Raw genomic sequence first — 26,727 nt, forward strand, 5'->3', positions numbered from 1 at the left:
AAGTTGGATTGTTCTTAAGTAGAGACGTTCTTAAGTAGAGACCCCACTGTAGTCAGCTTGCCATGACCCTTGTTATCAGGTAAGGCTGATCTGGAAAACTTCCAGGGGATGGCAGAACTGCACCAGTATCCCACACCTAGACCCAAGATGGCAAAGCCGTCCTGCATGTGCCACTTTCAGCCAATCATAACCCAAAAAGATTCTAGGTTGTCTCACCGGTCAATTCCCACCACCTTTGGGGAAGCAAGAAGTGGCACTGGGTTATTTGTGGTTTGGAAGAAAGCCTCTCCTTCTCACTCAAAGCAGATGAATTAAAATGATAGCTTCTGGGCAACTTTTAGGGCAATTTTTAATGGCAACTATTTTTTACGGTGAGAAAGTTGGGGAAATCAGAAGAGGTAAATGGGATACTTTTGCCTTCTCCTAAGAAAAATGATGCCTGCTTAAGAGGCATTTTGAAATCTTTCTATTAAAGTATTTTGACTATTTGATATTCAACACAGTTTTCTTAAAAATGTTTATCTACATACCATCTGTGAAGTGTCCAATGAAACAATGGTTCTTTTCTCATCCTCAGGACACTCCAGAGCACTAGAAACACTTGTTCCTCCTGCAGATATGGGAAAGACATCCATCTTTTAAATTCATTTCCCTTAATGTTAGTTCTCCACACTTAACCATAAGGGACTTATAAAAAGCATGCGGGCACACATGCATACATGTACAGTTAATAAGAATACTTCAATAAAAACACCTGAGGGGACCTTAGTAATCAGAATGTAGCATGCCCAAGGAGTCTGCCGTTTAAAGTAAACAATCTCATTAAGGTACACTCAAGCCATTAGCTATGCCTCAAGTAGCTCTTGGATCCTGGCCATTAAAGACAAGGTAACAATAATTCTTTTAAAGTTGTTAAATAGCTGTATTACTTACCACCATATGGTATAATACAAACATTATGCTTGCAGGCTATTTCCACAATTTTAACTACATCATCATGACATTCTACAAAGAAATACAAAGCAACAATTAAAATATAGTTCAAGGAATACATTACCACAGAATCAGCTAATAAGTCAATGTAATCAAGTAAGTTCAAATAGGTTAAGAATTAAAGTATATTTTTTCAAAGACTTGACACATGACATATCTTTACAATAAAGTCAGAATCAATTGTATCAAAGTAAACAAAAAGAATCCAGTCATCTTTTTGATAGCTTTTACTTCAGGATGAAAAAGAACCCCAAGGCAGAAGGCAGACTAGGTATGGGACAATGCACTACATTGTTTTGCAAAACTAGACATAAGCTCAGGTTATCACTTTAGTTTTAAAAATTCATGTGCCACTTTCCTTGAAAATTAAATTAAAATGGCATGCACAAGACAAGTAAATGAAAATATAAAGCTACAAAAAGCAACATAACTCGCAACAAAATCACAATTCAAGTCACACTGAATTCCTGCTTAGATGGAAACACAAGAGCAAAAATCCTTTCCCCTCCCTGTGTGCTAGTTGCACACATTCTTGCCTTTTCACACAAAATGTTCACAATCCCTTTCTGCATGTGTAAATACCACCATTTATAATGAATAAGGTGATCTCGCCTTTGAATAGCTGGAGTAAATATGAAATAATCTATCCTCACAACAATTGTGCTCTGTGACAGCAAACAGGACTTTGGCTAGTAAAACTAAAGCAAAGCAACAGGAAAGGTAAATGAACATACTGTATTAGTCAAAAGCCTTTCTACAGAACCAGCTTTAAAGCACTGATGACTGACTTCCCTAAGAGGTTTATTCAGTGAGACTTGCAGCGCAATTGAAAAGCCCCTGCTTCTAGTGGAGAGCTACTTAACCTTCAGTAAGAAAACCCAGAGTCCCTCCTCAGGTGATGAAATGAGTGCACAATACAGAGTTATAAGGAGTTATACAATACAGAGAAAAATAGGTTCTTAGTATTCTCAAGTTCTAAGCCTCATCAGGCTTCAAAAAGATGAGAACCACATCCCTGTACTGAATCCAGCAATGAACAGGTGACTAGTGTATATCACAAAAGGTTTGCAGTAATATGTTCCAACTGATTAATGGCTACTAACAATATGATGTTAGCAGTCTTCACTAGTTGACGTTTCTGAACATTTCCAGGGGCTACTCCACGTTCAGCTGTGCAAAAGTAGCCAAATCTGATGGTTACCCAAACAAAGGACCCTAGCCAGGCCCAAGTTCCATTTTTAGGCAAAGCTGGTGGAATCATTAGTGCTTGAAGTAATTTCTAATGCCTAATGTTAAACAGCCAAAAATAGCTACATCCTGAGCCAAATATATCCCAGTTCTTGTTTACAACTTTCTCTTTGCATCTTGATTTGTTATCTAGCAAAAATATATTTTGTTAGATAGCAAATAAAAACAGGAAAAAAAAACTACCATCAAAGTCATGGTAAACCTGAAAGAGGGCCATTTCTGGGTTTGGAAACAGTTCTCAATTCCTAAATCCTGTTAAAACAAAGTTGGGACAACAACTCATATTTCTAGAGGCTATTTAGACAAAAACATTGCTGTAATCAAATAACTAGCTATATTAAAGATCTGAAATAAAACTGGATTTTGAGCTTAGCTGTATGGAACACCAGAATTATATTCACCCCATCAAAGGACAGAGAGAATCCAAATTCCAATCCTGTTTCTTTCACTCTTTTTAACATCTGGGGGCAGTGATCCAGAGATTCAGAGTGCACTGCCAGCAGTATGCTGATGACATGCAACCTCCAAACTGCTCTTGTGGACCAAACGCTAGAGAAAAGTCTGCATTTTGCAACATCTACTATCAGCTCCATTTTCCCCAGAACTTTTGATTTTATTGCATTGGACCTTAAGGTGAAACAAGAATGAGGAGAATATTCTGAAGAGCCTACCTGGCCAAACAACTACATCAGGAACTCTTTTAAACATTCCTTCCCTGAGCAAAAATATTTCATGTAGGCAATGACCTGGAATACAAGGAGAGAAAAAAGTCTAGAAAATGTGTATATTAAAAAGAAAATCAACTTGTGCTCTTGTTTTTATGGATTTCAGCTTACCATGAGCTCTGAATACCCTAGTTTCAGGTTCTTGGGAATATGTTATTTTAGCAACTTGGAGATCTTGCAGAAATTCTTCACTTGCAATGGAGGGAGGTACATCACTAACATTTAAGGATGCCTTCAGTGTAAAAACAAACAAACCAACATGTACAATGTTTAGTGTACTAGTAAAAAGAGTAAGCTCCTCACAGACACAAAGCACTCACAAACAATCCCTTCCTCATGCCCCTCTCTCTCATCCTTGTCATGTCCCCCATTTTGACTGTGCCAGCATTTCATACTGAAAAAAACAAAGTTGGGAGGGACTAGGAGTGCACAGACCATTATTGGGCACATGGTTTTCCTCCATGTGATGCTTCTCTTCCATCCATCAATTATTTGGAGCACTGGCCATAAAATATTGCTGTTACTAGTATTAATTGAAGAGGGGAATGTATCTTGAATGTAACATAAAGGCCCTAAGAACTGAAGATTTTAATTAATGCTTACTTCTATTTATTCAACCCATTTCCTCTTAACTTTAGCAGAACACATTTTTATGAGAATGAGCTTGTTCCCATAGGCTCCATTATACTCTTCTCCTTGGAGAACAATCCAGGGTTCTTGGATGATGCTTTTTAAAATACTCTGACAGCAATAATTCTTAGTACGTTTTATTATAATAACACTGTGCAATATCTGGCAAAGCCATTCACTGTAATAAATTCTTATATGAGTAAATGGGTACAAATTATGACTTAGCAGCCACTAAGCGTTCATACCGATTTCATTTTCCTAAATGCAAGCCACACTTTTTCCTGGATTGAACACACACTTTAGTTTGATTCTTGGAAAGCAATCTCTGGGAAATCAAGAGATAAGTATGCTGACTATTGTAATATCTAATTTAAATTATTAAAGTTGTTTCTCACTGGGCACAGTATCACCTTTTTTGAACCTCAACGAGTCTCTTTTAAGCATAGAAACCTTATCTTTTTGTGTTTTGTAGCTTGTTATAGCTGCAGTCTGTAAAGCTTCTAGAAGCCTATGAGCAAATGAAAAAATAAGGTACGGTCAATAGATTTAGTAGAAAAATTGACAACTCAAGTGAAAATCCTCCATGGGCCTCACAAATAATGATAATTTTTTTTTTTTTTTGCAATATGAATACCGATACGTCAATGTTTCAGTTAAATAAATAATAAATAAAACCATGTTGAATTATGTGTGTTGTAACTAAGCTTGTTCTTTAGTGTCCTTATTCTATAGGTACAATCTGTCACTTTTGTTAGTTGGTCCTGAAGCTGTGGGCTATCACTGATCCTTTAACTCATGCAGGCTATCTTTCTTTCCAGACGATGTGAGAAAACAGTCCTTTGGCACTTATAGTTAGTAACTAAGAAATTATTCTGTGCCTTTCAACTCCAAAAGAAAATTACCAAAATAGAGGTCATTACTTATTTTAACATCCCAAGAACATCCAAAAGCACACTAGTTGGAGCCTTATCATAATATGAAAGTATGCCTCAGCACTTATAGTGAAATCTGACTCAGAATAGCACTGATTCAGAACTCTAAAGTGTAGATAACTAATTGAAAATATTATCAAACATTAAGAGAGATTGCTGGGTGTACCGTGAAGTGCAAAAGGTTCCTTGACAGAGCAAGGAATTAATATCTGTATCAAATCTTTCAAATTACATTCTAATATTAGTGTGCAATTACAGACTGAAACTGACCAGTCTATTCTAAAATACATAGGACAAAACAATATTAAAACTACTAGTTCTTTCAGTATTTTGAAAGCAGTACTTCTGCAACTTTCCTGATTCCATTTTTTCTCCTCAGCTACTGCACTGAAATGTATCAAATATAAAATACAGAAAACTAGCAGAATTACAGTTCCTCAGGGGAGATTAACATCAGCATATTCAGACAATTGCTGCTCTGGGCATACTGCCTAAAATGGAAGGGTGCATGCTGAGACCAACAATGCATGCAGGCACTCCAAAGGCAGTTTCTCTTCAGATAAGATCACTTCGCTCCCTCCTTCCCAAGGCATGCTGAGATTAGAGATCATATCCTATCCAACATAGAGATGCTGTGAGATTATACCTTCCCCCCTTCATAGTAAGTACTCTGCAGTAATTAAATAAACAATTTGCCATAGAATAGTCACACTTCTCTCAAGTCCTATTTATGTGTTATGGCTGTTCAAAGCCATCGAGCCAAATCCTGCTAAATGCCTGAATGAAACAAAAGCATCACAGTCACTGCATATTTGAGTTGGCACGTTAAATAACTGGGTTCAAATAGTCTAGGAACTCAGCAATACCGTTTTACATGTTGCCTCTTTAAATGAATTATGCTGCTACCTGAGAAAGGCTGAAATCCTGTTGCTTTGCAAATGAAAATTTGTAACTTCCAGTCCATTCCTAGCCAGCAAATAGAGTCCCCACTGTGATTCTTGAAGGGCATGCAGGCATGTTGTCTAGCTGCATGGACAAGAAAGAACTCTGAAAAATCACAGCAGGGACTTTTTATTTGCCAGTTAGAAACAGACTGAAAGCTATGAATTTTCTTAGGCTAAGCAAACAGGATTTCAGCCAAAGTCAGCTTTGTCTTCAGCCCCCTGGATTAGACCTGGGCAAAGTGCGGCCCTCCAGATATTCCTGAACTGCAAATCCCAACATTCCTCACTGTGTGGGCTAGGCCCAAATCTCCTCACTATTGGCTGTGTGGGCTAGGAATTATGGGAGTTGCAGTTCAGCAACATCTGGAGGGCTGCATTTTGCCCACCCCTGCCCTGGATAATCTGTGTAGACATTTGCACATTGCTTAAGTGTAATAAATGCATACCCAACATACTATAGAAGTGGACTATCATTTTTAGCTATGGTACTCTCTAAGGTCCTTGGAAGAAGGCATCTTGCAAATATAAAAGCATATGAGTCCATCAGCTCCATTTTGAGCACAATTGGAGATTGAAATGCTCGCCTACCAAAGCAGATTAGAGAATACAAAGAAGATACAAATTAAGAAGAGGTATTCAAATCCCTTTTGTGTGCTGTGATATTCATTTCTGCATATTATCTTATACCAGTGGTTCTTAACCTTTTTGAAAGAAACGCCCCCTTGAGCCACTGAGGAAGTTATCATCGCCCCCTCCCTGAGGTGATGATATCTTACCCACCTACCTACCTACCTAGTCTCCCTCCCCACCCGGGTGCGAGGCAGCACTTCACGGGGCGAGGATGAGGACCCAAGAGACCCTTTCCTTCCACCCGATCCACACTCAGTGCTGCCCTGAAGGAAAAAGGCGAGACGTGGCAGGTAGAAAGAGCTGGATCATCTGGCAGCAGCAGCACCACCGGATCTACTGCCAGCACTGCGGCTGCAGTCGCCTTCAGAGGTTTGGCTCACTCCAGCGCCCCCCTACCGCCCCCTTCTGTTCTTTCGCCCCCACACCGCCCCTTTTCATTCTACCGCCCCCCTGAAAAATGAAATCGCTCCCTGGGGGGGCATTATTGCCCACGTTAAGAACCACTGTCTTATACTGTTATCTTATACTGTTATTGTTTTATGAACTTATTGTTAGCTGCCCAGAGTAGACTTTGGTCTAGAAGAGCGGGATATAAAATGAATGAATGAATGAATGAATGATTATTAGCCAAAATAACTGACTCCTGAAGTTTAGAAGGCAGTTCATGCACACTCAAATCAAAATTAAAACATGGGTTACTAACCTGTAGTCTGACATACACAGTACAGGGCACAAATATTTGTGACACGCCTAGATGGGAAGGCCTGGCCACATCTAGCTATATCATAGAAGAGTGAGACACAAAGTGGAACCCCCCCCCCAAAAGATGTTGTTGAACTAAAACTCCCATAAATCCTCCGTGTTTATTGTGCTAATTGAGACTGAGAATAATTAACCGGAGGTTTGTTTTTTTTTTTAACTGGGATGGCTAGAGCTGTCCATCCTTAGTATAGTGAGCATATGTAGACTTCTCTATCTCCCCTACACTGCTGGGAATCTTGGGAGCTAGAAACCAAAGAGTCTCACAAGGAGACTGCAGACAATTGGAAGAGTGCACTAGCATGGTACATTCTTTTTGGACATGAGTTGTGGTGCACTGGAAAAAGAGGCTTCTCACCATTGGTTAAGAACACAATGTTACCGCTTCACAGCAGCTAACTGACTTGGACTTGTGTAATTAGCAAGTCTCTATTAGAATATCATTCATCTGACCACCCATATTTGGTCTCTCTATTGGCCAAGTATTTGGGGATTGAGAGGAACTAATTAAGTTAATGAATAACCACCATAACAAGTATGATTTTATTGGCTAAAATCCTGTTCCACACTTAAGCAAACAGCACAACTTTTGGAAACAAATGGCCACAAATTAAGAAATCTCTATAGAAATAGTATGTTACATACAGTGATGCCCCACTTGACGACGATAATCTGTTCCAGGAAAATCGCTGTTAAGCGAAATTGTCATCAAGCGGGGAAAAAATCCCCATTGGAATGCATTGAAAACCGGTCAATGCGTTCCAATAGGGGAAATACCTCATCATCCAGCCCATAGAGATTGCCCATAGAGAACCACCAATCAGCTGTTCTAATTTTCTGTAATGCGAAGCTTCCATCCAGACAGCAGCCATTTTGAAAAGGGAGGGAAGCCATTTTGCAGAGGGAAGCCATTTTGTGGAGCCGGAAAAAACATCATTTTGTGAACGAACAGTTCGCGAAGCAGGGTCCTAATCAACGTAATGTGAAAAAAACCCATTGGAACCATTGTTTTGCAATCGCAATAGCAATTGCAAAAACGTCATTGTCAAGCGATTTTGACGTCATGCAGGGTAAGCGTCTAGTGGGACACCACTCTACTGAGTAACGCAACTTGATGTACAACAAGTAATGTCTGTGGAGATTTCTTAACTTACAGCAATTCACCTTTAAAAGTTACACTGCTTGTGCAACAAAATTTTAGCCATCATTTTCATCATCACTAATTCTCTTCTATGTATGGAGCACTAAACACATGTCAGAAAAAAATAATAAAAAATTAATCTAAAACACTATCACAATTTTAAAAAATCAATAAATGCATAATAAAATAACACAGAAGCTGAGCTAAATATTAAGATCTTATAAAAATGACTCCAATTTGTGCATAAAAAGCACAGTCATGACATTACAAGGGGCTATAAGAAACCAGCACACTTACATCAAACTGAAAGAAGTACACCACTTTCAAATGCAAATTCTTGAACAATTCAAGAAGCACACTCTTAGCCCGGCTGTGAACAACCTCTCTACCTGAGATACTGACAGTCACTGTTAGTACACCATGGATGGGCAAAATGTGGTCCTTCAGGTGTTCTAGAATTTTAACTCCCAGCATTCCTCACCATTGGCTGTGCAGCCTAGAGCTGCTGGGAGCTGTAGTCAACAACATCTGGAAGACTGCACTTTTGCCGCTCCCAATAGACCAGAGAGAGAGAACTAAAGCAGCTTTCAGTTCTATTGAGTCACCATCAATGAAACTGCAGAAGTTAAACACAAGTTAAATATACATATTATTTACTTACTTTAGAGATACTTTTATGCTCCAGATTTCCGCCAACATTTTTCTCTAGCCATTCTTTCAAAAGAGGGAACACAACTCCACCTAGCCGGTACCTGAACCCAAAAGCATTTTAATCATTTCCTAGTAATCTGAAACTGGTGAAAACCTGGTGTTATTTTAGTTATGAAGACATAAACACAGGCTGATGATACATCATTTTTGTATTTAAGGGGGCAGAAGATCCAGCGAGTTACATATACCACTCACTAGTCCCTGATAAGCTGTCAAGTCTTTAGGTTAAGAATTCTGAAATACAAATAACGTAAGCTTTGCAGAAGAAATGGCATCTTAACTTCTGCAGAGAGAAGTCTTGTTCAGTAATAATGCATATTTTTGTTAATATCAAAAACAGGAAAAACAAGTCTCACATTTTTGACTTTCAGGAAGGATATGGACAATGTTCTTTACAATTTTTAAGAAACCATAGCAGCTGTAATACATACTCTCTGACAAGATTGCAGATAATTAAAATGTGAAGCAAAAAGGTTTTTGCAATGCAGAAAATCAGTGACGTTTCATAAAGTTCTTCACCTGCACCTGTGCTACTTAAGATGTTCATAAATAATTTGATGTAACTGTGATGTAGCAAGTTTTCCCAGCAATTACCAGTGGCTTAGATCATTTTAACAGGTCAGGTCAATTCAGAGAGGAAAGCTATCTGAACTCATTCCAGTTCAACAACCAACAGACCCTGGACTACAGGAGAGTTGGACAATGGGATCTTTAATCCTCTCCATCTCTTACAAATCCAACAGAGAGGCTTCTACAGAGCTCACTCCTTATGTATCCAGCTGATCTCTCATATCTGACTGTGCATGGTGACTAACAGTTGAAGTTTTCAATAAAGTGAGAACAGTAACAGCACTGTTACTGCTGATCACATAGGGTTTCAGAAAGCAGAATTAGGTGGTATATTAAGGGGCACGTCAAACCTTTTGTTACTTTTCAGCATATAGACGGATTTTTAAAAGCATCCTCTGCCTTTGCCTTAATTCAAGCTAGAGAAAGTGATGTGCTTAAGGGAGGGGGGATTTCCATGGGACTGAGGTTACTGGAAGATCAGAACAATTTCCATCTGTCAATTGTTTATCTCTGAATCTGTAGGATAATTCAAGCCCCAAAATATTACAAGAAATTATCTTACCTTGCTCCCTACATGCTATGAATAAGTAGGGTATGAATGCAAGTTATTATTCTATCACTCACAAGCTATTATCATTTAATAATATGAAAACGTTGAAAACTTCCAGTAAATTTAAATAAATGCATACATACAAACTTCATAACATTCAGAACTGTTATCTATTCTTAATGGACAGAATCCAAGTGAATAGTTATGCCTTACTTATGGCATAACTCAGAGGAGCGAATAGCCTCTAATTAACAAGTCTCCAATCAAAGTTGTAGTAGTGTACTAGTTGAGTGACTCGGTAAACAACTAAGAATTCAACCAAGGGCTCATTAATTAGGGGTACTCACCACACCAATTTATGCTAATACACTCATGCAACTGTAAATATTCATCTGGACTCTGTCTAACATTTATCATTCCTCCAATACTTTTTTGGGGGTAGAGTGTCTGATTTACATTTCTGAAAGAAAAGTATAAGCATCTCAGTCTTCACAGTTGTTACCTTTTTCCAGTGAATTCTGCTTGCCCCTTCTTATTGAATATGAATCTTGAGTCATTGTATCCCCATCCATTCCATTTTAAAACTTCTTGCCTTAAAAGAAAAAAACAACAACACGATTTTTAAAAAATGACCTCTTGGTTCATTCTGATCAATTTGTTTTGTAAATTAATTTCTGATGTACTGTTTATTCCGATAAGCATACTAAATTTACACGAATTTGTAAATATTTAGCATGTTGAAAACACTGAACATTTATGATACCAACAGTTAATCACTGATGGGTACTTCATATTTGTACCTTGAGGATAGACAAATACGAGCTGCGGCACCACAGGTGCAGTAGGGGCCCAGTTCCCTCCCCCAGAACCAGCCAGGGCATTCATCAGATTAGGCATAGCACTGGGGTCCTTTGGAAGCAGCACGCGCCGATCCTGGCAGGAGCCTGGCCAGCCCTTCTCCGCCTCCCTGCACAGCCAACCACTTTGGGGCGGAGGTGGGATGAGGAATCTCCCTGCTTAGTCGATGAGTGGTCAGCTGCATGGGAAGGTGGGGAATAAGCAGCTGGGCTCCTGCCACCGCCAAAGGACCCCAGCACTGCACAGAGCCTGGTGAGTGGCCCGGCTGGTTCTGGGGGATGGAACTGGACTCAGGTTCCCAATCTTGGGTAGCTCAGGTGTCCTTCGACTGAACTCCCAGAAAATCTAGCCAGCACAGCTGGTGGTGTAGGCTTCTGGGAGTTGCAGTCCCCAAGGTGGGGACCACTGAAGTAATACACACATCACTGTGTTCTGTTAGTCTGCTCCGATAATTTTTATTACTATTACATTATTTTTAAAAGTACTGTAGAAACATCTTGACAGATTTTCTTATCTACATCAGTGGTTCTTAACCTTTGTTACTCGGATGCTTTTGAACTGCAACTCCCAGAAACCCCAGTCAGGACAGCTGGTGGTGAAGGCTTCTGGGAGTTGCAGTCCAAAACTCCTGAGTAACCCAAGGTTAAGAACCAGTGATCTACATTACCTATGTACAACTAGCTCCTCCAGCATAGCACATTTGATCCAACTCTTTAGACACCAATATATTGCTGAAAGGTTTGCAGTACACTTTTTTGAACCCACAGTTTAGAACAGTTAAACTGCTAATTATTGTATAGATATAAAGAGCCCCAAGTTTAAACTTTCCAAAAAATCTTAAGGTGCTTGCAACCAATCCTAGAACACAGACCACTGTCAGGAGACAGTTTGCATTTGCTTCACTAGAAGACCAAATTTAACCTGTTACGTGGAACAGCAGTTAGCTATGCAGACTATAACGGAATCAAACATACAACACATTCGCCAGTATCACTTTCACACTTAAACACTGAATCTGATTCTAACGTCAAAATAAAGAATCTGATAATTTTCCTCTTCCCTCCTGTGACAAACCCAGACCTACTGGGATATGTCACACAGTTACACTAAGCTGCCACCAACCATTCCCTATAAGAAGTCACACAGACCAGGGATGGATTTTCAAACAATAAAAAGAATAAGGTTTATTTTAAATACACACAGGGAAAATAAAACAATCAGGTGAATAGGATAAAGTAACGTGGCTTATTCTCACTCATACAAGCATACAGTTTGGTTCACACAGAACCCTTAACTTGAAGCACAGACCCTGAACCTATCAGTTCTGGCTAACCAACAGACACCTGAACCTATCAGGTTGGTACTCTGACACACAGAAGTACCCTGTCTGACACACAGACTCCCACAACAGCTTCTTCTTCCCAGCTGCTGCTTCGTCACAACCCAGTGTCTCTCAGTGTCTCCCACAGTGTCTCAGCATCTCCATCTCACCACACATGCATCACATATTTATACAGTACAGCCCCTCCTCCTGATGTCCCGCCTTCCACTCCCCATAGGATGGAACTTTCCCTCCAAACCCATGACAGACAGGTAACATCAGTGCTGTATGTAACACCTCCCCTCTTTATAAGTTGTTTTGTAGGGGGAAAGCTAAGGTGCTTTTCACCAAAAAACAACCTGGATAAAACACACAACAACAGTTATACATACCATATTATATCATACTTACATTCTAAGTTAAACCATAGCAAATAGGCATTTAAACATTTACCATATACATTACATCAATTTACCTTTATTCATACAAACCAATTCAAAACCAGGTACATTTTACTTTTTGTCATCATTATATACACATAGTCCATGTTTCTTTCGCCGTCTTCATTCTTCAGGTCTTCTTGATAAGGCGTCAGCAACACAGTTCACTGACCCTCTGACCACCTTCACTTCAAAGTCATAGTCCTGTAGGTTTAAAGCCCACCTCATAAGTTTGCTATTGTGGGTTTTCATTGTCTTTAACCATTGCAATGGTGAATGGTCAGTACACAGAATAAAATGTCTTCCCCAGATGTAAGGCTTGGCCTTCTGGATCGCGTAGACTATGGCCAAACACTCCTTCTCCACGGTTGCCAAATGTCTCTCACCTTTTTGAAGTTTCCTACTCAGGTAGGACACTGGATGCTGGTCACCATTCTCATCCTCCTGGCACAGAACTGCTCCTACCCCGCTGTTAGACGCATCGGTGTAGATGATGAACTCCCGGTCGAAGTCTGGAGCACGCAGGACAGGATAGTTGATTAACGCCTCCTTCAACCTCTGGAACGCCGTCTCACAGTCGCTGGTCCACGGGATGCGGTCATCAGCCGTCTTCTTCGTCAGATCGGTCAGCGGAGCCGCAACCTCGCTAAACCTCGGGATGAACTTTCTGTAGTAGCCCACCAACCCAAGAAATGATTTGACTTTTTTCTTGGTGTTGGGTCTAGGCCAATCACGAACCGCTTCTATTTTGGCCTCCAGGGGTTTTATCACTCCTCCCCCTACCATGTGACCCAAGTGTTTTATTTCTGGGCTACCCAGCTGACACTTGCTGGCCTTTACTGTTAGCCCTGCTGCACTTAACCTCTGCAGCACTAACTCCAGGTGTATCAGGTGATCTTCCCAGGTATTACTGAAGATCCCTATGTCGTCAATGTAGGCCACTGTAAAGTCACTGAGCCCTGCCAAGGTCTGGTCCATCAGCCTTTGGAATGTGGCTGGTGCATTTCTGAGACCAAAGCTCAGGACTCGAAACTCATAGAGACCAAAAGGGCTGCAAAAGGCAGTTTTTTCTTGATCCCTGGGATCAATTCTTAATTGCCAATATCCCATTACCAGGTCCAATGATGAGATGAACCGACAACCCCCTATGGTTTCAATCAGGTTGTCTAGCCTGGGCATTGGGTAGGCATCAGGAGTGGTTACACGGTTTAATTTCCTGTAATCAACACAAAACCTAATGCTCCCATCAGGCTTGTCCACAAGGACTATCGGAGAGGACCAAGGACTAGAAGAGGGGACGATTATGTTCTCCCTCAGCATCTCGTCCAGCTCCTTCCGCACCTTGTCCCTATAGGGTCCCGTTACTCGGTATGGGGATACTGCCTGCGGGGGTGCATCCCCTGGGTGGATCCGATGCATCACTCCCTTCACTATCCCCGGCTTGTTGGACAACACCTGTTGATATTTACTAAGCAGCATTTTTAGTTCTTGCTGCTGGTCTTGGGTGAGTGCAGGACTGATCTTTACCTCCTCTGGGTTGTATTTTACTTCCCCTCTACCCTCCCAGAAGGGCAATTCAGCTTCCTCACTCTCAGCTGCTTTTATCGCGAATAAAACCCTCTGTTCCCCTCTGTAGTAGGGTTTTAGGGCATTCACATGAACCACCCTCCTTGCTTGGTTCTCCTCCTGCTCTATTAGGTAGTTCAGGTCTGACATCTTGGAAATGACCCTATATGGTCCTGCCCATTTGAGCTGCAGTTTATTCTCTCTGCAGGGCCTAAGCCAAAGCACTTCCTCCCCTGGGTCAAAGTGCCTCTCTCTAGCTTTGTGGTCATACCATATTTTCTGTCTGACCTTCTGAGCTTGCAGGTTTTCTGCTGCCAGCTCTAGATTTCTCCTTAGGTCATTCATCAAGGTGTCTATGTAAGTCACCACGTCTTGTGGGTCATCCTGGGTGATCTGCTCCCAATTTTGTTTGATCAAATCAAGGGGCCCTTTCACCCCTAAGTGTGCAGCAGACATGTCAGAGTGACCCCTTTGTAAGATCATGGGGCGATACTTTTCAGGTACCACCAGCTGACTTCTGATCCCATCTCCCCCTTTTGAGATATTCCTCAGGGTTTCTCTATATAAAATCCCCTTTTTCTCCAGAAATCTCACTGGGGTTTCAGGTGTTAGCTGGGCGTCGGTCACCTGTTCAAAACACTTTTGGAGAGTGGCGTCTGCCTTTTGCTCCTGTCCAAATCTGCTGTCTGTGGTTAAGGTTTCCACCACAGCTTCTGAACTCCCCTCTGCTTCCGTCTCTGGCTCATCATTACCCCCCTGAACTGTCCCTGTGGTGGCTTGTGAGCGTGTAATCACTAGCACCCGTTTCACATGTTCAGCCAGGTCATTTCCCACGAGCACGGCTGCTGGCAGAGTCGGTGAAATCGCTAGCCGCCAAGCTCCCCTCCAGCCTTGAAAGTTGACAGGTACCTCTGCTACTGGCAGAGAGATTACCTGCCCCTCAATCCCTGCCACCTTTATGCTCTCATTTGGGATTATAAACTCCCTAGGAATAATATCTGGATGGCACAGGGTTACCTGGGAACAAGTGTCCCGCAGCCCCCTATACTGACGGTCAAGTATTCCTACGTCCACCCCTGCTGTCTCAAACAACTGAGAATCTGTTTTCACCAGCAAGCAGCGCTTTACCTCTATAAGAGGACCATTTTCCTCAGCCTGATCAGCATAGGTAGCTGTTCCAGACTGAGTAGCCATAGCAACAGGCTCCCTCTGTGACAATGAGCTTTGCTCTTTCTGGACACAGAACACAGCTTTTGGCTTGGTCCCACTAGAATTCTGAGGCACCATTCCTTTTAGCTGCTTTAATTTCTCACACTCTGAGATTAGATGACCCTTTCCCTGACAAAAATAACATTTTCTGGTGTATTTTGATTCTCTCTCCTCTTGTTTTGGTTTTCCCTCCAAAATCTGAGGTCTTGGTTTCATGTCTGAGGGCTTCCCTTCACCCTGGGCCCCTCCCCCTTGCTGGCTTTTCCCTTTTATTCTCAAATCCAGCTCCTTTTGCTTGGCCTCAAACTCAGCCCTGATCTGTAAAATTTCTTCCTCAGCCCTAGCTTTTATCTCTTTTACTTTTTCTTCAGTCTTATCTCTGATTTCTTTTAATTTAATGTCTTTTTGCTGAGTATATTTTTCAAGATCTTGCTCACTTTGTCTGACCTGAGCCTCATACTTTTCCTTCTTTGACATTTCTTCAACTGATAAATTGTTAATCCACTTATTTAGGAAATCCAATTCCAATTGTACCATTCTAATTTGGTGTTTCAGTTCCATCTGTTTGATCCTCATGTCCATTCCCCTTTTCTTGGCATCTGCCTCTGCCTGACTGATTTCAGCTCTTTCTTTTCTTCTGATTTCCATTTCCCTCACCCTCAGTTCATGCTGTTGGGCTAGGAGCATTTTTCTAAGTTCTGGGTTTTGTTCTCCCGTGCTGTCACCTTGCACTGAGCCAAATTCATCCTCAGAACCTTGGTCAATCTGGGGGTCTTTCACTTCACCCATTTCTGTTACTTGGCTTCGAGTCAAGGGCATAATCCCCCCTCAGAACAGGCTGCTTTAAAAAGTCAAGCCTCAAAATAAAACGACCACTTTTTTCCTCTTGCCTCAGAACCAGCTCTCCCTAGAGATTGCTGCTGTTCTTCAGCACTACTTGCAACAGTATCGAGTCAGAGCCTACCCCCCTCTGCTGGGCCTCTCAGCTGGCAAGCTAGCTCACTGTTACTATGCAGTTTTGCCTCAGCTTTTTCCCGCCAAAACTAGGCTGCCTCAGAGCACTCTAATCTAGTCTCCCCCAGTTGGCACGTTCTTCCACTAGCGCACCTCCCCGTGAGGTACACCTAGAAGATTACCTACGCGCCTCAGACTGTCCCTGACTAGACCCCCCTTGCTCTGGGCACACTTGCCAAGGCTTTGCTGGACCACTGGACAACTGGACCAGTCGTATCCCACCCGCTGGACACCAATCAATGTGACAAACCCAGACCTACTGGGATATGTCACACAGTTACACTAAGCTGCCACCAACCATTCCCTATAAGAAGTCACACAGACCAGGGATGGATTTTCAAACAATAAAAAGAATAAGGTTTATTTTAAATACACACAGGGAAAATAAAACAATCAGGTGAATAGGATAAAGTAACGTGGCTTATTCTCACTCATACAAGCATACAGTTTGGTTCACACAGAACCCTTAACTTGAAGCACAGACCCTGAACCTATCAGTTCTGGCTAACCAACAGACACCTGAACCTATCAGGTTGGTACTCTGACACACAGAAGTACCCTGTCTGACACACAGACTCCCACAACAGCTTCTTCTTCCCAGCTGCTGCTTCGTCACAACCCAGTGTCTCTCAGTGTCTCCCACAGTGTCTCAGCATCTCCATCTCACCACACATGCATCACATATTTATACAGTACAGCCCCTCCTCCTGATGTCCCGCCTTCCACTCCCCATAGGATGGAACTTTCCCTCCAAACCCATGACAGACAGGTAACATCAGTGCTGTATGTAACACCTCCTTGCCATTTTTCTTTTGTATTGTTACTGCTAAAACGTAAGCCGTTATGTAGGGCCTGTCTTTTTATTCCTATATAAGTTACTTTCAGAGTATTTTCAGCTACAAGTCTGGGACAAAAATCTTTCACCTACATAATTAGCATATCTTGATATTGCCAAAATATCATTTTCTTGCATATACATCAGTGAACTATGAATCATCAACTGATAACAAGGCATTCTGACTTGTTTTCACTCAGAGACATTCCATAACTGATTCAACCAAAATGTTAAGGGAATTCACAGAGGAACAGTGGAAAAGGAGTCTCGTTTGCCTTTGCAACTTCTCTCTGAAGTCAATATATGTTAATCCAGTGTTTCATGATTTTAGATACCTTTGAGCTATATATGCCACTGAAACGTGCTGTCAGATAGAGCTTTCTTGAGTATGGATGTACATTCATAATATCTGACACTGTGAATGCAACTGTTTCACTGCTGGGAAGTAACAAATTATCTCTAACTACCGTATTTTTCCTTTTATAAGACGCCCTGATGTATAAGATGGGGTATCTTATAAGATGTATAACCCAAAATTAGAAAATTTTATCACTGCTTTCCCTGCCACTTCCTAAGCCTAGGGCTCAGCAAAAGGAGGGGGAAAGAAGGGATCAAAAGGCTGCAGGACCACTTTGACCGCTGGTTTCCCGGCCACTTGCTAAGCCCTGTAGGGATCATGCTTTTTCCCTCCTTTTGCTAAGCTCCGTCAGGCTTAGCAAGTGCAGGGGTAAAGCAGCGATCAAAGCATGGCAGGATCACTTTGATCCCTTCCCCCCTCCACTTGTTTTTGTTCTCTACTCAGCTTACTTCCATGTATAAGACGACCCTCAATTTTTGGTCTAAAAATTTTATACAAAAGTATCATCTTATAGACAGAAAAATACGGTAGATACTTTTGGGATTATGAGGTCATGACCAAGCGATACTTCAAGGGTAATGCTATGAGTAGCAGCAAAGTTGCTTTTTATTTATTTATTTATTTATTTATTTATTTATTTATTTATTTATTTATTTATTTATTTATTTATTTATTATTGCATAACAAGCAATATTTTCTAGTGATATTCAAATATTACCTTTAAATGGCATTTCATGGTCTTTAATTTTAATTTTAGAGGCATTGTGACAGGAACTTTTAAAACTGAATGTCATTCTCTTATCAATGTTAAAGAAAAGTGCTACTTTTATTTAGTCTTTTGCATTTTAAAGTATTTTGAAGATGTAGTAAGGTGCAGCATCAGGGTTGGCCCATTAGATGAAAATGAAGAGTACTTCCTGTACATTTCTGGTATATTGGTAAGGACAAATGTGTATGTGTGGAACTGACTTATAATGACCCTAATGGGGAATTCAACAGAAGGTATTTAAGGAGACGTTTTATCAGTGACATTCCACCCCCTGCCAAGTTTCCATGGCTGAGCAGAGATTCAAACCCAGGTCTCTTAGTTTGCTAGTTTGCTCTGATAATTTTCTGTTACTATTCCACGATTTTGATAGTAGAATTATACTGATAGATATCCTTATCTTCATTACCTATGTACAAACTGTCCTAGTTGTTGACTCGGCTTGGACTTCAATAATTTTCCAGAAACAGAGGTTAAGTTTGTAAGATGGAATTGTGCATGCAGAAAGCACTCTGTTCAAGCTCTTAGAAGAAATTTACAAGATGACAAATAACTAAAATAAATCAGATTTAGAATTTCACTTGGTTGTTTAATTTTTAGAAGAACAAAGTAAATCCTAAGCGCACAATGTCTCAGATAGGTATGTGCCATTCTTTTGGGGGCAGAAGGGACTTCAAAACCCAGAATTCGTCATTCTGGGAAATCCATCTGCCAAGATCCACCGCCTGCAAAGTCCTCCAGCCCAGACTTCCTCCAGGTGAGCACAATTTAGGGGTGGGTCTGGCAGGTGGAACTACAGAATGGAGAATTCTGGGTTTAGGGGTACAAAACAACAAACAGCAAATGATGTATTTCTAATGTGCCCGTTTAAAAATATTCTTATTTTTCTTATTGTGTAAAAGAGAAGCACTCAAATATGGGACTCAAAATACAAAACTGTCAGAACAGCATATTAAACAGGATAGTTAATAATTTTAAAAATAATTTCCTGTCTCAAATATGAAACATCAAATTTATGGTAGCAATTTCATGCATTTAAAGCTGATCATATTCCTTTACAAAACAATGTAAACATTCCTTCATTCCCAAGGAACTACTGAAGGCAGAAAGATCAAAATATTCTTCCAAAACTAATTATTCACAATCTAGTAATGGATGCTGCAATAATGAAAACAAAAGAAAGAGATGACCCACAAATAAGCATCCACAAGATGGCAATATTTTCATGTATCTGAAAGAGAGCCAACTGCAGATCCATGATGGAAATAAAGCCAAGCCTCTCATTCTATACGTGTATTCATTCACAAAAGGGTGGAAAGGGATCAATTACAAAATGAACATCTTTCATTCTAATTGCTCCCTTCATTGATTCAATTTTTCAATTGTGTCACTGAATGAGACTGCCCTTGGTGTTATGTCTACGTCTGCCTTCACTGATTCATACAGATTTCTCTATAATCAGGGGTCTCTCTCCTTCTATGAATGTATTTCTTCCTGAGTATCTAGAAGACAATAGGAAAACAAAATTCTTTTCTTAACATTTAGTTCCCACATCACGGGATCCATTATATGACAAAATTAACACCCCCATGGAATAAAATCCACGTCACCACAAATATATCTCTTACAGATATATACAGTAAAACTGTATCTCTTATAGTTTTACTCCCTATTATAGGAGCATGCATCAGCTCATATACCACATATTCAGTATTCCTGAACCCACCTTTATTTTTTATTTTGGCATGAATATCTCTGACACGCCCTCTGGAGAGGATTTTGCCATGTCCCCAATGTATATTATGCCCAGGCACACACTCATCATGGAGGAACAGTTAATTTTCCTCAGCTAATGTGATCTATGCCATCTTTTACCAACCGTGCCCCTCTGAACTCTACACAGGACAATCTCTAAGCAAAAGAATCAACAGATAATAAATCAGACATCTGAAAACACAATGCACAGAAAATGGTCTTCAACCATTTCAATCTACCATAATGGGATAAGAAATATGCCATTCTTGAAAAGAAGCACTACAGAACATAAATAAAGAGGGATAAAATCTGTACACACGATGGACACCCATATAAAAACATTGAATAGAAGTCAGGGTTTCCTAACTCTATACCAAATATAATACAGTACTTATGCCGTTGTCTACTGTTATTTTCCTTCACAACTACCAGACGCTGGGAGTACAAACCTCAAAAGTAAAAAATGCTACATAATAATCTTTATACTAACACACATTGTTCTTCTGCTGTCTCCTTTAGTCATGTTACTGCTCAGTTGGGTCTTTAGTAAAGGTAAAGGTTTCTCTTGACAAATGTCCAGTTGTGTCCAACTCTAGAGGGCAGTGCTCATCTCCGTTTCCAATCCATAGAGCCAGCGTTCGTCTGAAGACAGTTTCCATGGTCATGTGGCCAGCGCGACTAGACACGGAACACCGTTACCTTCCCACTGTTGTGGTACCTATTTATCTACTCACATTTGCATGCTTTCGAACTGCTAGGTTGGCAGGAGCTGGGACAAAGCGATGGCAGATTACTTTGTCACGTGGATTCGATCTTATGACTGCTGGTCTTCCGACCTTGCACCACAAAAGCTTCTGCGGTTTAACCCGCAGTGCCACCATGTCACAGCTGGTCTTTTCAGCACCACAAACCCCCTCCCTCCCTTTTTTGCTCTTCCCTTTTGTTCTGATTTCTGTCTGTTGAGGGAATATTTACAAATCGGACCACCACTGACTCCCAAAGCTAGCATGTTTTACTTCTGGCCTGTATTTTACTGTATTTCACTTAATATGTTTGAAGAAGTGGACTTGTCCACAAAAGCTAACATTAAAATATAATAATTAGCCTTTAAGGTGCCATGGTTAGGGTTTTTTGTTTCTTATTTCCTTTCTTTTTTATATTATCCCCCCCCCGCCCTTGGAGTTTGCCTGAAAAGCTTTCACAGACCAACACGGCACCTCTGTCCACTAAAGAAGAGTTATCTTGTCATGGAAGCTCAAATATCTAATTAAAATATCTGAAAAATACATCCCAGGAAGAGATTTGAAGGATAGATGAGGAGGGAAGGAGAATTTCAGGCTTTGAAAACTATGTCAGTGATGTAAAGTGGAATAATGATCTACTAAGAGGAATGTGAAGTTTTAAGAAATTAATCAGTAAACTAATCAACATACAAAAAATCACTACTAATTTAAGATAAATTTACAATTGTAAATAACTCTTTTTAGATTACTGTGCCCAGAAAACATATATATTTATGCATGCTTAAGACATACTAGAAATACTATTTTTCAAAGAGCCAGCAATGTTACATCTGTTGCTGCAAAAAGAGCACCTATTAGACTATTAGATTTACTACAAAATGAGATTTTCTATAATCTATGGTATGAGATCTCTGGTGTAGATGAACATGCACAGTGTACAGTTAGAGTCAATATTTAAAAAAATGCAGACAGCTGGATGGATCTGATCTAAATCAAATCGATTTAAATAATGATTTAAAATAAAAAATAATTTTTTTAAAAAAATTATTATTTAAATAGCAATTTAAATTTATTTTTAAAAATCATTTATTTTTACCCACCCTTGCCAAACGTACTGGTAACAGAACTATATTATTAACACTGATCATTACTGGAAGGATATCTGTGGTATTATGGCATTCCAACCATGCACATTGTGCATAGACACTTGGCTATTTAAGATTATGTTTTACAAATTTTACACAGTAGATTATAATCCCAAACCAGGATTATCTCTTCTTAGACCAGTATCCCACCTTTCATTAAGTTTACCTCAGCAATGCCTCGAAGCCAAGCCAATACCCAAACTTCTGTTGCTGAGTACAATAGAGTAACCCATTTAATCAATGGGGATTTAGTGAGTCAACTCCTCTGTAAATTCCATTGATATAAGTGGGTCTACACTAACTGCAATTTACCATGCTAAAGTAACTTGAATCTAGAGTAGGCCCATTTGAATCAATTAAATGTATGGAGGAGCTGACTTATCAAATCCCTACTGATTCAATAGGCCAACCTAGTGAAAGCCTTTGAGTGTGTGGACCACAGCAAACTATGGCAAGCCCTTAAAGAAATGGGAGTGCCTGACCACCTTATCTACCTCCTGAGAAACCTATATGTGGGACAGGAAGTAACAGTTAGAACTGGATATGGAACAACTGATTGGTTCAAAATTGGGAAAGGAGTATGACAAGGCTGCATATTGTCCCCCTGCTTATTTACTTTACTTTACTTTATTTAGACTTATACCCCGATCCTCTAGACAAAGTCTACTCGGGGCGACTTTCAAAAAATGATAGAATAATATACTTATTAAAACTTAATAATACAACCAACTAACTAGTGGATATATACATTATCAAGATGGGAAATTAAAGAAATGAAACAGTTAATTGACTGGAGGGATGGCCTGCCTAACTTTTTAAATGGCTTTTAAAAACACCCAGTGAGGGAGCCAGGTGGATTTCCGTTGGTAGAGTATTCCACAGCCGAGGGGCCACTGCCGAGAAGGCCCAGTTTCTTGTTCTTTCTTTCCGGGCCTCTCTTGGCATAAGGCCCCTCAGCCATCCCTGCTGGCTTTGTCGGGTGATTCGAGTAGACCTGGGTGGGAGAAGGCGATCTGCCAGGTATCGAGGTCCCGAACCGTTTAGGGCTTTATACGTCATCATTAGAACTTTGAATCAATGCAGAAACGAATGGGCAACCAATGCAGAGCAGCCAGGGTGGGGGAGATATGCTGATATTTCCTCACCCCACTAAGGAGCCTGGCTGCCGCATTTTGCACCACTTGAAGTTTCCGCATCAATCCCAAAGGCAGCCCCACGTAGAGTGCATTGCAGTGGTCTAATCTCGAGATTACGAGTGTGTGGACAAGAGTAGTGAGGGCCCCCGCCATCAAGATATGGTCGCAGCTGGGCAATCCGCCACAGATGAAAATAGGCAGAACGGACCACAGATGCTACCTGGGTTTCCATGGTAAGTGCCAGGTCCCCAAGCTGCAAACCTTACTCTTTGTGGTGAGGGTTGACCCCCCAAAAGAGAGGGAGTCACCCATGCCGCTGATGGAAGGACCACACACCCTCAAGACCTCCGTCTTGTCCAGGTTCAGCCACAACCCATTCAACTGCATCCATTTCAGTACAGTCTCCAGACAGCACTGAAGGGACGGAACGGCATCCACTGCAGAAGGTGAAAAAGAGATGTAGAGCTGTATGTCATCAGCATATTTATATATTGATGTAGAGCTGTGTGACATCAGCATACTTATACAACTTATATGCAGAATACATCATGTGAAAGGCTGGACTGGAGGAATCCCAAAATGGAATTAAGATTGCAGGAAAAAATATCAACAACCTCAGATATCCAGATGATACCACTCTGATGGCAGAAAGTGAGGAGGAATTAAAGAGCCTCTTAATGAGGGTGAAAGAGAGCACAAAAATGGTCTGAAGCTCAACATAAAAAAAAAACTCTTGGCAAATAGAAGGGGAAGATATAGAGGCAGTGACAGATTTCCTGGGCTCCATGATCACTGCAGATGGTGACCACAGCCATGAAATTAAAAGATGCCTGCTTCTTGGGAGGAAAGCAATGACAAACCCAGACAGCATCTTAAACAGCAGAGATATCACCTTGCCGACAAAGGTCCACATAGTCAAAGCCATGGATTTTCCAGTAGCAAAGTATAGAAGTGAGAGCTGGACCATAAAGAAGGCTGACCGCCGAAGAATTGATGCTTCTGAATTGTGGTGCTGGAGGAGGCTCTTGAGAGTCCGCTGGACTGCAAGGAGAACAAACCTATCTGTTCTGAAGGAAATCAACCCTGAGTGCTCACTGGAAGGACAGATCCTGAAGCTGAGGCTCCAATATTTTGGCCATCTCATGAGAAGAGAAGACTCCCTGGAAAAGACCCTGATGTTGGGAAAGTGTGAAGGCAAGAGGTGAAGGGGACGACAGAGGACGAGATGGCTGGACAGTGTAATCGAAGCTACCAACACGAATTTGACCCAACTCCAGGAGGCAGTGGAAGACAGGAGGGCCTGGCATGCTCTGGTCTATGGGGTCACGAAGAGTGAGACACGACTTAACAATTAAACAACAAGAAGAATAATTTACTATGCTTAGCAACTGGATTTTGGCTATTATGTCAGGTCTCATAAACAGAAGTGAGATTACAGAATACTCGAACTGATGACTGGGGGTAAAGGAAAGATTTTAATAAATTTCTCCTTTCCCTTGCATTGTCCTATGCCCTGCTCCAAATATCAGTTCCAGAAGAATCTGGGGACCCTGAAGAAGTGCATGGGAATTGACATGAAGGAAAAGGGGACCAGCAAAAATCAACTTTCCCCCTTAGTTTTCAGGGAAAACTTGTCCTGAATTTCAGTCCTACCTGAAAGAGAAGGAGCCTCTCTTCATGTAGAAGGGCAAGTTTGGATCCAACCTATCTTCATTACTATCAAACTCAACTTCATTTAACATGCACATAATTTTGGATTTCATTTACCACCCACATCAACAGTATTTATCTGACACTATCTTATTCAGTAAAATGACATATCAGCCTTTTCAGTTTATTGCCCCTCATTATTTCTAAGAGTATACGGTTAAATTATAGCCTGTTGACCTAATTACATTTCTAGCTGCTTAGAAAAGACATTTATATCTAGATCAGTCTATTTATAACACTTATCTTACAAAAAGCAATGCCAAAGGGAGATTGTTCTATTACTGTACAGCAAGAGATTCTATTTTTGTCACATACAGATTGAACTGGGATGAAGAATTCTATGACAAAACACATATGCATTAACTTATCAACACCAGGGTTTCTGTGTTATTCCTAACTATCATTCTTTGCAGAGTCCTGATGCTGTGCTCCTGCTGCAGAAACCAGCTGGGCTCCCCTGACGTCTTGTCTCATTCTATCCATTAATCAAGGCACTGGCCTGCTTGCTCAGTGCTCTGCACTGGGCAGAGCACTGAGCAGTGAGTGCTATGGGCAGCTACAGATTCTACAGCAGGGAAGGCAATCAGCAGAGATCCAAAGGTCCCAATGCCTCACGCTTACAGGGCTCTTCTTCAGAGCAAAGCCTTGTGGGTGATGTAGCCTGGGAGACCATATGTGCCACTATGGCAAAAGAAGTATCCAGAGCTATCTTGCCCACAATGACTTACTCTAATGAAGAAGCCCTTTGGAGACAGCGATTGTTGTTAACAAGAGGGTGAAGGAAGAAGAGATAGGGAAAGGGCAGTTGTGCATAGCTCCAGCTTAAAATGGTATAACATCTTGTGGCATCCACCCAGGTCATGAATATCCATATGCTATCTACATGGACCAATGAGAGTGCTGGAGAGGGGGAGTCACGAGATATAAGATTCTCTGTAGGAGGAGGGGGAGAGGAGATTGGAGTTTTGAGGAGTTGAAAGGGAGATTGGAGTTTGGAAGTTAGGGGTGGATACAGAGTTGGTGGTTTGAGGGTGGATGAAGTAGGATGTTTGGTTAAGAGTTAAAGACACTGATTGTACCTTCATCGCCTGTAACAATAACAACTTCTATTTGGTTCTTTTGAAAATGACACATTGCCTGGACCTCTGTGACTGATAATAAACAATGTTGATGTAATTAATTGGTGGCAGCAACACAACACCTTGTGCCCTGTGCTTGGTGAAACAATCAAGGGACAGGCGGGAATGTGACACATCTTTTGTACATTTTCTCAGAACTTTGAAAACCTAACTGCTCAATATGATCAATGAATAACAACATGGCACTGACTAGGAAATCTAACCCACCCCCCATCTTGATCATTAGAGATATTGGCTGGGATGAGAGTGGCATCCTAAAATATCTAGAGGGCTTCAGATACACTTCTAGTTATACCATGGAGATTTTATATCAATTCTACTTCATGAAATGTCTTCATGTTTTCAATGATACCAAGTTATCTAAGCCCATATACCCGAATTGTGTTTAAGATACTTTCCAAATTATTACTCTTAAACTACCGTATTTTTAGCTCCATAAGACGCACTCCCCCCCCCAAATAGTGGGGGAGAAAGTATGTGCATCTTATGGAGTAAATACAGTAAAAAATGGGTTCAGCCACCACCACCCAGAAGCCTCCCACTGCCATGTTGGGAGGCCTCTGAACTGACACTAGAGACTGCTTGTTGTTTGGACCTCACCATTCTGCCCTGCTGGCTTTCCAGGATCTACTTCCTGCAGCCTACCTGGAAAACCAGCAAGGCCAATAGCAGTAGGCAATGAAAACAGGCAAGGACCAAAGGGGAAAAAAGAGTGATTCTAGAAAAACCAGGAGAAACCACAAACACAGTTCTCTACTTAGGCAGTTGATTTTCCCACATTTGGGGAAATCATAGGGGTCAGCACATCCAAAGTGCAATAGATGAGCCTTACCCTGGGAAAATCACTTTTACAATAATGGTATCTCCCCTGCCAGGTATGAGTTGGAATGGCCCCTGAA

The 26,727-nt window shown here is 41.0% G+C and overlaps 1 protein-coding gene and 1 pseudogene across 1 annotated transcript in view; both read right to left on the reverse strand.

Moving 5' to 3' along the window:
• AGPS (alkylglycerone phosphate synthase) overlaps positions 1 to 26,727 on the reverse strand; it is an 83,446-nt gene that overhangs the window by 42,925 nt on the left and 13,794 nt on the right. Inside the window, exons 2-7 of the mRNA XM_020806242.3 lie at positions 10,336 to 10,425; positions 8,664 to 8,754; positions 3,078 to 3,198; positions 2,913 to 2,987; positions 934 to 1,005; positions 531 to 610 (exon numbers count right to left, since the gene is read on the reverse strand). Coding sequence (XP_020661901.2) covers positions 531 to 610; positions 934 to 1,005; positions 2,913 to 2,987; positions 3,078 to 3,198; positions 8,664 to 8,754; positions 10,336 to 10,425 — 529 coding nt within the window. The remainder of the gene's footprint in view (positions 1 to 530; positions 611 to 933; positions 1,006 to 2,912; positions 2,988 to 3,077; positions 3,199 to 8,663; positions 8,755 to 10,335; positions 10,426 to 26,727) is intronic.
• Positions 26,557 to 26,711, reverse strand: LOC140703455 (U1 spliceosomal RNA; annotated as a pseudogene).

Source organism: Pogona vitticeps, chromosome 1, assembly GCF_051106095.1.
Source record: "Pogona vitticeps strain Pit_001003342236 chromosome 1, PviZW2.1, whole genome shotgun sequence".
Taxonomy (NCBI): domain Eukaryota; kingdom Metazoa; phylum Chordata; class Lepidosauria; order Squamata; family Agamidae; genus Pogona; species Pogona vitticeps.